The 14,310-nt window shown below is 40.3% G+C and overlaps 1 protein-coding gene across 4 annotated transcripts in view; it reads right to left on the reverse strand.

Moving 5' to 3' along the window:
• LOC6039992 (integrator complex subunit 3 homolog) overlaps positions 1-14,310 on the reverse strand; it is a 254,482-nt gene that overhangs the window by 48,864 nt on the left and 191,308 nt on the right. For 3 of the 4 annotated variants that reach the window (XM_038251676.1, XM_038251680.1, XM_038251679.1), the window contains one exon: positions 6,984-7,115. The exons of the other annotated variant lie outside the window; for it this stretch is intronic. In XM_038251676.1, coding sequence (XP_038107604.1) covers positions 6,984-7,115 — 132 coding nt within the window. The remainder of the gene's footprint in view (positions 1-6,983; positions 7,116-14,310) is intronic. 4 annotated transcript variants of the gene reach the window in all.

Here is a 14,310-nt window from a genome sequence, read left to right on the forward strand (position 1 = left end):
TCGCTTATAAAGCGAACATCGTAACCATTCAGCCACGACCGCTCCTCCATCAAGGTGGGTTTTCGAGCTTTAAATAAAAAGTTCAATTTTAGAGCAGGATTATAGCCTTACCTCAGTGAGGAAGGCAAAACCGATTCCGTAGAGAACTGCTCAGTTACTACATCGTAATTTCGAGGATGATGCCGAACAACGCAGGACCCAGAAGCAGTAGGCGCCGTCTCTTGGCAAGTGTCGCGGTGTCCATACTTAGGTACGGCGGACCGGTATGGTGGACGGCGCTGGGGACGAAGCGAAATCGAGCGCTGCTCGACAGAACGCAGAGACTGATGGCCATGCGGGTTGCAAGCGCGTACAGGACCATCTCGTCGGAAGCGGTTGGCGTTATAGCCGGAATGATCCCCATCGGCATCACACTGGAAACCGTGCGATACACCCGAAGAGGCACGAGAGGTATCCGGGAAGCTGCGAAAGCCGAATCGCTGGCAAGGTGGCAACGTGAGTGGGACACTACGGAGAAAAGCAGATGGACGCATCGGCTTATCCCGTCCGTATCCACGTGGGTGAGCAGAAGGCATGGAGAGGTCACCATCCACCTCACACAGTTCCTGTCGGGCCATGGCTGCTTCAGGAAGTATCTGCATAGGTTCGGACATGCAGAGTCTCCTCTCTGTCCGGACTGCGTTGATTGCGAGGAAACACCAGAGCACGTGGTGTTTGGCTGCCCTCGCTTCGAGGCAGCGCGAAGCGAAATGCTGGCCATTATCGGAGCAGACACCAGCCCGGATAATGTGGTGCGAAGAATGTGCAGCGACATCGCCAAGTGGAATGCAGTCGTCGGAGCGGTGACGCAGATCACTTCGGCTCTCCAGCGGAAATGGAGAGACGATCAGAGGAGGAACGACTAGGAGCCTAGTCGAAAACCCACGAGTGTGGCTGTGAAGGAGAGCACGTTATGATGGTCGGCTCTACCAAATCGGTACACGTCTCGATGGTCACAGGAGTTGAGAACCCACGAGTGTGGCTGTGAAGGAGAGCACGTTATGACGGTTGGCTTTACCAAATCGGTACACGTCTCGATGGTCTAAGGAGAGGGCTGCATATGACTAGCCGATCAAAAGCAACGCGATTCTTGGGCGCGGTTAAACCCTCGCATGGACTCATAAAAAAAAAAGGAAATGGTTCTAGTACCCGGCATGGATCCTGTAAGTAGACTAGTGCAGAAAATGCAACGCCTCCCCCCGAAGTTATACCGAAAGGTGGTCCCGGGGGGAAAAGGGCATGGCGTTCAAGGACTGGTTTATTGGGTCGGGAAATTCGTTTTACCCAACCCCACACTGCATGAGAAATTGATTCTCAGGTGTCTGGTAGCAGATTCCGACCTTGTAAAAAAAAAAACACACACACACACACAGATTTGGAACCACTCGAACAGATCCTGCTACTGGCGAAACCAAAGCAGGAAAATCCACGTCGGTGTATGCTGGTGGTGTTTTGCGACGATTTGGTTGGTGCCTCGTCGTCGCTTGCTGCCGAATTTTTACAAACTCAGCACGTTTTGGGCAGCTTCGATTCTTGGTAGAATGGTCGCCGCCGCAATTAAAGCATTTCGCTCACGGGGTTGGGCACTCTTTTGATCCGTAGCGACTACGGAACGCATCACGTAAATATGGTAAATATCTGTAAATATGGATGCACATGATGCGCTGAAGTCACTGTATGATTTATATCAGTGTTCTGGCGAGACGTCTCTTTTATAAAAGTGACGTTTTGCCAGTAAAAAAATCGAGCGCCTTTTTGACAGCTGCTTCTACGTGATTTAAGAAAAAAGCACTTTCTCTGGACTTTTTCACCGCAAGTTTTCCCGCAAGAACTCGTGACTATTCAACGTCCAAGACCCATGAAAGATTTCGAATCACCGTAGCAGTGGCTGTTGCTGGCCTAGCCGACGAGTTGCGAACCAACGGAACAGCTAGACGGCTGCCGGACGATCAAATTTAACCAGGACCAGAACAACCAGACAGCTTCCGGACCATCCAACGGCCGGTGCGGTAGTACACATCCGGATCGCCGAAGCGGCGGCCATAGCTGCCCTAGCCAACGAGTTGCGAACCAATTAGACAGCTTCAGGGCGAAACCAAACAGCTTTCGGACCATCCAACGGAGGTAAACTTCCGGATCGCCGAAGCGGCGGCCACAGCTGCCCTAGCCGACGAGTTGCGAACCAGCTAGACAGCTGCCGGGCGACCAAATTCAACCAAGACCAGGACAACAAAAAAAAACAAACATTTCATAAACTGTTATTTATTTTCCATTTAATAAGTAAATCTAGGGCGAATCGGGACACACGGCGAATTGGGGCTGCTATTTAGTCATTTTAATAAAATTTCACATGACAATGGGATATGATCGATTGGTTTTCGATAGAACAGACACATAACCATCGGGCATCGCTATGACAAAGGTTGAGGTACAGGTTCTGCTTCTCATGGGTTTTCTACTCGGTCGTATCACGATTGTCCGCTCCGGATGTGAGTGATTCTAAGGACCCGATTGTGTTGCCGATGCAGAACGGGCGTCATCGGCCGGTAACTGCAACGAGCGCAAGCAGAAAAAGTTCAAACATTCGCGCGGGGACCATCACCGGAACTCAGAAACATCCAGCGGCCATCGGGACCATCACAACTCGTTGAGTTCGTCCTCGCAGTGGTCATCGAGAGTATTATAAGACAGGGAGTAGTGGTGGAAGTAGCAGCAGGTTCGGAAAGGACTGGTCGAAACCATAAATCAGAACGTGCAATTGTTCGTACCATGAGCTTGCTTGCATATGCCCAAGAGTACCGATGCCACCGGGTGCATGAATTTGTCCATTTTGGCTTGAGTCACTTCTTGTATAGTTTGCTTTTCGTTTGCTGCTGCTTCGATGTTGCTACATCCTTGTCCATTACCTCCATCCAGCTCATCATACCTAACTGCCCCTGTTCTAGCACCGGCTGCCACCTTAAACCTCCCGGAACCTATCCTTGATCTCGTTAAGCAAGCCGGCAAAATGTGATTGGCCTCTCAGCAGATGCACGTTGATACCGCAATAGTCTTCTCGGAACACAGCTTGGCGTAGATTTCCAGGCTGACCATAACTTAGAATTTATTTTTCCACCCGAGTTCGCCTCAGCCTGCTGCAGCTACTTGGAAATTATTTCTGTCGTGCTCTTTGTTTTCATTCAACTTGTTTGTAAACAAGGGCAGTCTGCTATGACAACTGAAAAAAAAAACACTGAAACAAAACTCTTTAATAAATCATACATGCACGTAAATATGGATGCACATACGGATGAACGTATGCCATAAATGAAATATAAGTGACCACCTCGTGATTTCGCTTCCATGTTCTCGTTGATTGTTTCGCAAGCTTGAGTTTTGTGCTCAACTCCAGTTTGCACAACGACTCTTGATGAAACAGTTTCTTCTACCATGTCCAAACTGCAAGCAGTTCGAACATTGTGTCACGCCACGGTGCACTGGACGATAACGTTCCCAAGTCACGATGATGTTGAAAATTGCCCGAACTGCTTTCAGCTCAGACGGCGTTGTCGATCCTTTCTCGAGATGAACCAGGTACAGTTGATCACGATACTTGATGTCCTTGTTGTGTCTCGTCATCTTGAAGACTTCGATCACGTTCAACTTAAGAGTTTTGAGCTCTTCTTTCAGCACACTCACACCCATGTCGTACAGACCACGGAGGACCTGTTTCATGGGGCGTTTACCTGGATCGTCATGGCTGTAGTATTCAAGTGTGTTGTTCAGGAAATCCCGAACGTAGTTGTAATCCTTTCTGCTAGGTAGCAGAATTTTCAGTCCATCAGCACACAAGCGAATGGAAGCTCGTAAAGCACCAGATTTGATAAACCCGGTCAGCCACTTTCGCACCGAATCTAATGACGATGTTTTCACAAAAAAGCCTTTGTATATTTTTAAGTTTATAAATATAATTAATTATGTTTCCAACAAATTGAAGCATAAAACTTGTTTTTGAGAATTGAAAATGCAGTTTAAAATTTAAGCATTGAGGTCAAATTTCTCAAGATTGTGTACATGGTGTACTCTTTCATGTACTTAAATTACTTCAAAAGTGAATGATTTTCTAAACAAATTAAAAAAAAAAACTTTTCATAACACAACTGATCGTAAACAAACATTAAAGAGTTACTCGAGTACAAATATGAGCATTTTACAAAGCCTAACTTGGAAATTTTGCCAAAAACTACCGTCATATGGGGCGAATCGGGACTACAGTCTGAATAGGGATAGCAGTGTTTAAACATGTAATGGCTTTAAATTTGGAAATGGATGTACAAATGTTGTTGGTCTGAGTCTGTTCTAACCAAAACCAAAATATTGTGCTCCTACATGGTTAAAACTGCTGTCCCAATTCGCCCCATGTGTCCCAATTCACCTCAGTTGACGGTACTTAATAGCTATATCCTAACTCCTCTTGCCCGATAAAACTTTGGCATTTATAGACTTTTTTGATTAAATCAGAATGTAGAAAAAAGTTTGCAGAATATTTTGTCAAAATAAAATACCAGAATTTTTGATTTTAGCATAAATGAACGCAATTTCGTAAAATTGATAGACATTTTCTTCAAAATCCTAGATTTAAGTTTAGGTGCTCTCCCCATCCAATTATTCGAACGTTTAGACCTATGGTTCTGAAGCGAATCTTCTCGTGTTTCGTTTGTTTTAATAATGTATTAAAGTCTAATAAAAAGCATGCAAAATCCCACAATTCTCTAAAATAGACAAAATTGTGAAAAACAGCGAAAGAACCGTTCAAAAGAGCGGTTCTTTTTAAAGAGCGAGCGAAAATGAGCGGCTCCTAAAAAAGATCGGTTTTGCCCACCTCAGAAAAGTAAGAAACGCGCTGTGAAAATAAGCTACTTTTACATACTGCAGAATTTCTCAGATCATCTTTCGTTTCTCCTCCGTGTATGCACGAGTGCAAGCAGCAGTCAAGTGCTCAGTGCTCCATCGTTTATTCGAAAATTTTCGCCGTAATTTACCGTGATTAGTCGCGAGTTTGCTCCACCAGTATGCCAAGGGCCGGCCGTGGCCGTGGCAGTTCGAGTGCGGCCTCGAAAAACCCGCGAAGTTCGTATACCGGCCGTGTGCAAAAAGGTAAACAAACCAACGCCGCGTCGACCGCCATCGCGCCGGGGAGTGTGTGCGCCAAAGGATTCGACCCGAAGTTATTAAACCATAATTACCGTGTGCAGGGCCGCATTCCTATAAGGCTCCGTTCAGCTACTTCCGACAATCTGTCGTCCGACGGCGTATCAACATCCGCCAACATTCCCACCAGTAACAAGTTCGCGAGACTGAGTTACGAGGAAAGCAGCTACAGTTCCGTGTTCGAACCGGTTGTTGCGTTTGAAACGGAATTTGTATACGATTCTAATTTGATTCCGTTTCAGAATTCGGATTGATTTGATTGGGAAAACACCGACGGTAGCACTACCGACGCCGACGAAGACGATGGTCGTGCACTGAAAAAAATATTTCGCAAAAAAAAATATTCCAAAGGAACGACGACCACCACCAATTTTCGTTTTGGACACGTTGGCGGACGATGTTGACGAGCAACTGGAAGGCCTCGTGTACTGCCTCAAAATAGGTAAATGGTCAGTGCAAGTGTTCACATTTGACCAAAAGAACTTCGACCTGGTTGTGGAGAAATTGAAGCGTAAAAACTTCAAATTCTACACATTCGACCCCGTGCAGAAGACCGCTGTTAAGATCGTCTTGCAGGGGTACCAAGACCGCCCGACCTCCGTCCTCAAGGAGCACCTCTTGGGTGTCGGTATAACGCCGCGAGACATAAAAGTCCTCTCGCGGAAGACAACCGTTACAGGTACACACACACTGTACCTGTTGTACTTCGACCGCGGCAACGTCAAAATTCAAGACCTGCGGCGGATTAAGGCGTTGGACGGTTTTTGGGTAAACTGGCGGTTTTACTCAAAAAATCCGACAGTCACAGCGCGATGTCACCGATGCCAGAAATTCGGCCATGGCTCGCGGAATTGCAACCTCCAGCCCCGCTGCGTAAGGTGCGGTGAGTCACACCTCTCGGAGGTGTGCGCACTACCACGAAAGGCGGACTTGGGAGAAAACGCAGAACAAACCAAGCCGCGCGTAAAGTGCGCGAACTGTGGCGGTAACCATTCCGGTAATTACCGCGGATGCGTCGCGCGCAAGTTCTACCTCGAGGAGCAGGAAAAGAGGAAGAAGAAAACAGCAGCGTCCCATCCTCCTCAGCGAAGTACGAGCGCAGCCGTTCCTGCAGCTGGCCGCGGATGCGTCGCGCGGAAGTTCTACCTCGAGGAGCAGGAAAAGAGGAAGAAGAAAACAGCAGCGTCCCATCCTCCTCAGCGAAGTACGAGCGCAGCCGTTCCTGCAGCTGGCCAGCATACGGTTCCAGCGGACAACCCAGCGTTCCCTTCTGGATGGGGGCGGTCGTTTGCAAGCGTGGTCGCTGCCGGTAGCGGCGATGCGACCCAGCAAAGAGCACCCTGCCAGAGTTCTTTGCTCTCGCGGGGGAGATGATGACGCGGTTTCGGACCTGCCGTAACAAGGCGGAGCAATTTCTGGCCCTCGGGGAGCTGATGATTAAGCACATCTATAAAGGATAAAAACTGTGATCTAGTTTTAAGCTTTCGCTATTTCTATCCCCTTGCAATTGTAGTAAGTTTTTTTCCTAACTTTTTCTTACTTTCGGTAACCCCTTAGCCACAATTGTTCCAAAATGGAATATGATGTTACACACAGCTGAAAGGAACTCCAAAACTCTGTTCTGTATTCCAAAAGAACTTATTGTATGTTGATAATTCACTTATAAAAACGAATTAAATTGAATTGAATTGAAGAATTTCTCAGAAGCTGCAGAATGTTATACCGAAATTGGGTTGTTATTATATACTGTTTACCTTTTGGCTATCCGTGCTGTGAGCAAAAGCTTGTTGCAGAGACCTTTGCATTTCGTTTTGAACGTATAAACCAGTGCCTGTACCATTTCCATGCCTGCAGCTTCTCCGGAAGTGCTCCAAATGATGTAAAATCTGAAAATTGAAACAATGGTTCTAATCATTCGGTATTGGTTACATAATCCTTTTTTTTTTTTTGGAAATGCATAGGTTTTTTTTAGGTCGGTTCCTGTGCTTGCAGAATAGCATAATTTATTCAGCCTCTGCAAAAGTTCATAAACTTCAAAAAGTATTTTGCATGAGAGCTGTTGGGGCCAAATCCCCCAACTGGATTCTGCGGGTGGACTGTATTTTTTGGTCCCGGTGATAAAAACAAAAGAGGTTCGATTTTCTCACTTTTACTCCAAAAAATCTCTTGAAGTTCCGATCACTATTTACAATGCGCGACGTGTCTCGTTCGCGTCTCGAAACGGAGTGACTTTTCGCTCTCCCTCCCTCTCCGCTTGTCCGTTTGCGCGCGCTTCGGCTCGCACCGCTCGCACCGTTTTCGTCGTTGCGTCGTTTCGCACTGTCACGTTGGCAGCGCCGTCGCTGACGCAGGGCTGGCAAATCTGGGCAAAACATTCGTCGTCGTGCCGAATAAGAGCGTTCCCGTACTTTTCTGCAACTAATCTTTTGTAGAAGTGTTGCAAGTGAGCAACAACCCTGTAAATATTTTTTGAAGTTTATGTCCCTCGACTCTGACTAAAGTCGTGGGGGTAGGGTGTCAGGGTGTCATAAGTTTTCAAAATTATTGACGTTGTTTCCAAAAGTATTGACGAAAATTTCATTTTTGCGAGAAAAAAAGTTTTTGCGGTGCTGCTCATTGTATAATTTCACAATAGTTCAAAATATGTTTAAACCAGCTAAATATGAATATCAATGCAGAAAAGGCATTTTAGATTGTTTTGAGTTGATTAGACTTCTATTTCCATTGACATTTTCAAGTTTTATGAAAAAATATTTGTTGGCCCCTGATTTTTCGAACCAATTTTTAAGGGAAGGGGCGACATAAATATTTAAAAATATTTGCAACGGCCTCAAGTCAATCGGAATTAAATTCGAATCGTTTACAAATTCCCCAACAGCCGGTTCCGTGTTCGTACACAGCTAAAAAGTAGTAATCCAGCTGCGTGTAAAAGGCCTGGGTGTAAAATAAATATTGCATTATTTTATGCAATTCTATGTGATTTTACACCCTGAAAAACCTACTTGACCGAAATGTCAAGCTCATATATGTGTTTATCCTAACAGATTTACATCGGTCTGATGGCCGAGTGGGCTAAGGCGCTAGTTTTCACTGTTGGTGCTGGGTTTGAATCCCGTCGGTTGCAACTTTTTTTTATGTTTGCAAAAAATGTACATTCAGTGTGTAATGTTAAGTGTTTATTTTGATGAAGGTGATGTGCATGCTGTTGCATGCGATTTTACCATCGTTTTTTTTTTATGTGTACAGTAGCGTGGCTCACGGATATATGAAAAAGACAAAAGTGTCCAATTTCGAACGCCTCGACCGGAATTTTGAAGCAATATGGCTCCAGCCTGAAATTTTGAGCGCATTTCTTCACGGAGAGACCGTGCCCAGAAATTTTAACAATTAAAATCGTTGATTTTACTTTCGTAAATTTTAACAAAAACGTACTTGTTACTGCCAATTTTCAGCTAAAATAACCAAAATTCAATATTAATTTTATAACCCGTTTGTTGAAAATGCTAAAGGCAAAAAGCTAACAGATTTCCCGAACTCGAATGAACGTGCTCGACTGTTAGCTTTGGTTTTAGGAAAATCAAAAAATTTGTTGGTTGAATATAATTTACATTTGGTTGAATATTTTAAAGATGAACTTGGGTTTGTTTACGTCTGTCATTTGAAGTCAGGATTAGAACGAGAGCGGTCGATTTGTTGAGTTTGTGTCGTTAATTATGAAGTGAGAGAATGTGAAAGGTGAAACTTACACTATTAAGCTAATGTTGAAGTGGCAAATCAAAGTGTTGCAACTGGGGAGGTGGAATTGGTGAGTAGGTTTGTTGATGATTTCTTTGCAGGTGAAGAGCAAGAGGACGACCTTCACCATGAGGACCTCTAATGCGAGTGAGTTGAACACGTTATAAGAATATTTGATGGAAAGAGAGGGCAATAGAAGGGAAAGGCGGGCCGACTCTTCACGGATAGAGCAGCCCGGGCAAATTTAACAAAATGTTGGTTAATCCAAGTAAGTATGAGTTTATTTTTGCACGATAATTTATCTTATGTGATTCTTATTAGAAAACTGAATCATTAAAAAGCTTCGTGCTTACGACGGATAAAATCTTAATGAACCATTCTTTTTTCAGAATCATCAATTATAAAATACATAAAAACACATGACAACATAAAAAAGAGATGAAGTAAAATATAAAAAAAAATAAAATAAATAAAAGAAGATAATTATTATCTTGAAAGTTTTGTTGCAATACGTCTGCTCAATAAACTGGTAAGTAAAACTCTAAATATTTTTTTCAGGAATCGGAATACGTTGAATAAATTGAATCAAATGCAATGAAAGTTTGTTGCCAAAAGTAATTGTTAAATTAATGCAAGCTTGGTAAGTAGCATTATTGATATTTCTTCTTTCCTCAATATAATTACATTTATTTACGTTCCTTTTTTCAGTTTATAGCCGAAATTAAGAATAGTGTATTAAATTACTAATATATTTCACATGTGAGCAATTCTCTACCAAAACCGGAAATGGATTTTATTTGTATTTTTTGATTTGGCTCAAACTTTGTGGGGGCCTTCCCTATGACCAAAGAAGCCATTTTGCATCATAAGTTTGTCCATATAAATTTCCATACAAATTTGGCAGCTTTTCATACAAAAATGGTACGTATATATTCGAAAATCTGTAACTTTTGAAGGAATTTTTTGATCAATTTGGTGTCTTCGGCAAAGTTGCAGGTATTGTTAAAGACTATTTAGAAAAAAATAGGAACACGGAAAAAAAAATTCCCGATTTTTTATTAACTTTTTTTTTTACAAAAACTCAAATTCCCAAAATACGTATTTTTTGATTTTCGAGATTTTTTGATATGTTTTAGGGGACAAAAATCCGCAACTTTTGAGCTATAGAGAAACATGGTCAAGAAATCTGCCGCCGAGTTATGATTTTTTGAAAAACTGGTGATTTTTGGAAAAAATCGAAATTTCATGCATAAAATTTTTTTGACCTCATTTTTTTATGCAAAATTGAATTTGCAATCGAAAATTACTTTACAGATTTTTTGATAAAGGGCCCCGTTTTCAAGATATAGCCACCGAAAGTTTGATTTCAGCGAAATATTTGCAGTTTTTCGATTTTTAAAAATAGTGACCATGAGTGACCATTTCTAAAAATATTTTTTGAAAAGTTCAGAAAATTTGCTATAAAATTGTCTAAGAGACATTGAAGATTGGACCTCTGGTTGTTGAGATACAGTGGCCTAAAGAAAAGAAACATGAAAATTGAAGTTTTCTAAGTCTCACCCAAACAGCCCACCATTTTCTAATGACGATATCTCTGCAATTAATGGTCCGATTTTCAATGTTAATACATGAAACATTCGTGAAATTTTCCGATCTTTTCGAAAAAAATATTTTGAAAAAAATTAAATCAATATTAGCATTTTTAATGGGCATAATATTCAAAGTTTTCCCCTTTTAAAATGTTAGTCTTGATTTGGAAGACCGGCCCGTGGCTTAATGGCTACGGCTCCCGCCTTATAAGCGGAAGGTTCCGGGTTCGATTCCCGACCGGTCTCATTGAAATTATTGGACTATAATTGAACTTTGAATATGAACAAAAAACGCATGGAATCAGGTGGGATTCGAACTCACACCTTTGGATTGGTAATCAGATGCTCTAGCCACTTGGCCACCAAGGGTTGACACCCCTGAGTGAATTAATCCGTAGTGGTGAAATAATGTCACAAGGTCATTTACTATATAATACAACAATCCCTCTCCCAACGAATCCCCTACACACACCACACACCATATTCTATAAATAACTCGAAGTGGTTGGTACGGTATGTCCCCACTTCTTCTTCTTCCCCTGATGATTCCATGAAATGTGGGTTCCGTTCATAGAATCTGTCTCTTGCGGTTAATGCAACGCAGTAGGCCGGGCCGCTTTAGTGAGTGTAATACATTTCGGGGGTTCTCGAAAGTACTGCAATCATTAATAATGACAAGAAAGAACTTGAGGCGTAATCTAACCATAAGTTCTTCCCGGATGCTTTCTTCGGACTGGCTGCGCTTGTGTTCGATTAGATTAGATTAGATTAAAATGTTAGTCTTGATTTGATTTTTTACAAAATATTTTTTTCGAAAAGATCGGAAAATTTCACGAATGTTTCATGTATTAACATTGAAAATCGGACCATTAATTGCTGAGATATCGTCATTAGAAAATGGTGAGCTGTTTGGGTGAGACTTAGAAAACTTCAATTTTCGTGTTTCTTTTTCTTTAAGCCGCTGTATCTCAGCAACCAGAGGTCCAATCTTCAATGTCTCTTAGACAATTTTATAGCAAATTTTCTGAACTTTTCAAAAAAAATATTTTTAGAAATGGTCACTCATGGTCACTATTTTTAAAAATTGAAAATCTGCAAATATTTCGCTAAAATCAAACTTTCGGTGGCTATATCTTGAAAACGGAGCCATTTATCAAAAAATCTGTAAAGTACTTTTCGATTGCAAATTCAATTTTGCATAAAAAAATGAGGTCAAAAAAATTTTATGCATGAAATTTCGATTTTTCCAAAATCACCAGTTTTTCAAAAATCATAACTCGGCGGCAGATTTCTTGACCATGTTTCTCTATAGCTCAAAAGTTGCGGATTTTGTCCCCTAAAACATATCAAAAATCTCGAAAATCAAAAATACGTATTTTGGGAATATGAGTTTTGTGAAAAAAGTTAATAAAAAATCGGGAATTTTTTTTTTCCGTGTACCCATTTTTTTCTAAATAGTCCTTAACAATACCTACAACTTTGCCGAAGACACCAAATTGATCAAAAAATTCCTTCAAAAGTTACAGATTTTCGAATATTTACATACCATTTTTGTATGAACAGCTGCCAAATTTGTACGGAAATTTATATGGACAAACTAATGATGCAAAATGGCTTCTTTGGTCATAGGGAAGGCCCCCACAAAGTTTGAGCCAAATCAAAAAATACAAAAAATAAAAATGGTCGAAATCGGCCGGTTTTGTAGAGAATTGCTCATGTCTATTTGCAGCAAAAGGTTCACTTTAGTGAAAATTCTGTGTCCAAACCACAAGAAAAACCTAAGACCATTGTAGATTGTAAACCTGAGACCATTGTAGATGATGATGACTTATTGGATGATTGCACAGTGATGGTAAGTGAAATTGTATACAACATAATAAAAATATAAGCTTAAAATTTGGTGAAAATTTTGCTCGGTTTCTATTTTTAAGGAAATCACGAGAACTTAAACATCTTGTTTAAATATGTTTACCAAAAAAAGTAATTTGCTTTTTTATTATTTTTTAGTTTAATGCAACGTAATTTTTAAAAAAATAATCAATCTTTACATGTTTTATAACAACAGTTAAAAAAGTTTAGTCTTGATGCTTTTTAACAGTAATTTAACAACTTCATGCAAAAAAAAAAACAAATTTGTACAAAACGTTAAATTTTTGGGCAGAATAAATGCGAATATAAAAACACTCAGCATTAATTTGTGAGGCATTATTACAAAATTTATTGCAAATCTAATAAAAATATTGCTAACAACTGCTAGTTATTGACTACATGTACAAATATTTTTCTGTATTCAAGTAAGACATTAGTTAAAATATAGCTAGAAATTCGGCCCAGCCTGTATCGTTGGATAATTAAAGAAAATATATATCAACACTTGCATAAATTATGTCTAATTAAGAAATGTTTGTTATAAACCACTAATAATTTGCTGCATGCAAAAATATTTCGGTTGATACAACGAAAAAAAAAAGTTGAAAAATACTTGAAAAATATTTCACAGCCAGTTTTTAACGGAATATTCCACAATATTTCAGCTGAAAACAAGAAATTTTTAGTTAATTTTCTGAAAAAAATATTCTAGCAGTCGACTGCTAGAATTTTTTTCGGACATTTAACCAACAAAAATGGCAATTCCAACTATTTTTTAGTTAATTTTAGTTACTGGTGGTCAGCAATTTGGGGTTAACAAAATCAACAATCGATTGTTGAAAAAAAAGCTGTGTAAAAAATTAACCCATACTTTTAGTTAAATTAACCAAGATTTTCTTGGATTTGCCCCGGCCGGTCTCTCCGTGTTTAAGGTTCAGTACTTCCACCATTGTAGGGCCTCGTGGCGCGGTGGTTAGGGGCTTCGGCTGCCGATCCCTAATTAAAACGTGATTGAGAATGTTAATTGGGGGGAATTATTTAAATGTTTGGAAGGCGAATTCCTTCTCAATGGCATAATCTCACTTGTTTTCTAGAATAAACAGTAAATAATAAAAATAAACAGATATTTAGAAATTCAACAATACAAATATTCCAAAAATAAAAACAAAAGTAAAAACCGAAAATTTAGAACTTTAGAAATTTTAAAATACTAATACACATTTGAAAAATCATCCATTTTTCAAACCTGCAATTTAGAAAAATAACAGATAGGGTAGGGTAGTCATCAATGAGATACTTTTGGTTTTTACCTTCCAACGATTTTTGTATTTTTTTCATCAGCATGTTTCAATGAGCTTTTTGTTGCATTTTCTTTCTTTTAATGTGTTCTAACATTGACCAAAATATGAGATCGATCCGACCTCTACAGCCAGAGATATCCAACTGTCTCAATGTAGACGCACTTGGCAGGAACAATGAGACAGGTGGGGAACAATGAGACACTCTACGAAAATCAATACTTTTCTAGTAAATCATCATGTTTTTGTATTGTTCCATTGCAGACTTGCTTTGAACATTTTAAAGCATTTTTGCCAATTTGAAACTTTAAATAACAAAAGTTATACTAAAAAGTATTTAAATTTATTAAAAACCATTTATTTATACCAAATAACTTTATATTTTTGGTTGAATGAAGTCAAAACTCAATAAATATGCCAAAAATCACTTCCAATTCATGTTTTGAAGGATTTCCATAGATTTTGAAAAGTTTAATGAAGAAAAATCAAAGTGTCTCATTGTTACCCATGGGCTGAAAAGAATGGGGAATAATGAGACAGCACTGGATTCTGGGTATATTCTTAATTTTGGTCAAATCTAATGAAAGGCC

Source organism: Culex quinquefasciatus, chromosome 2 (genome assembly GCF_015732765.1).
Source record: "Culex quinquefasciatus strain JHB chromosome 2, VPISU_Cqui_1.0_pri_paternal, whole genome shotgun sequence".
Classification (NCBI taxonomy): Eukaryota; Metazoa; Arthropoda; class Insecta; order Diptera; family Culicidae; genus Culex; species Culex quinquefasciatus.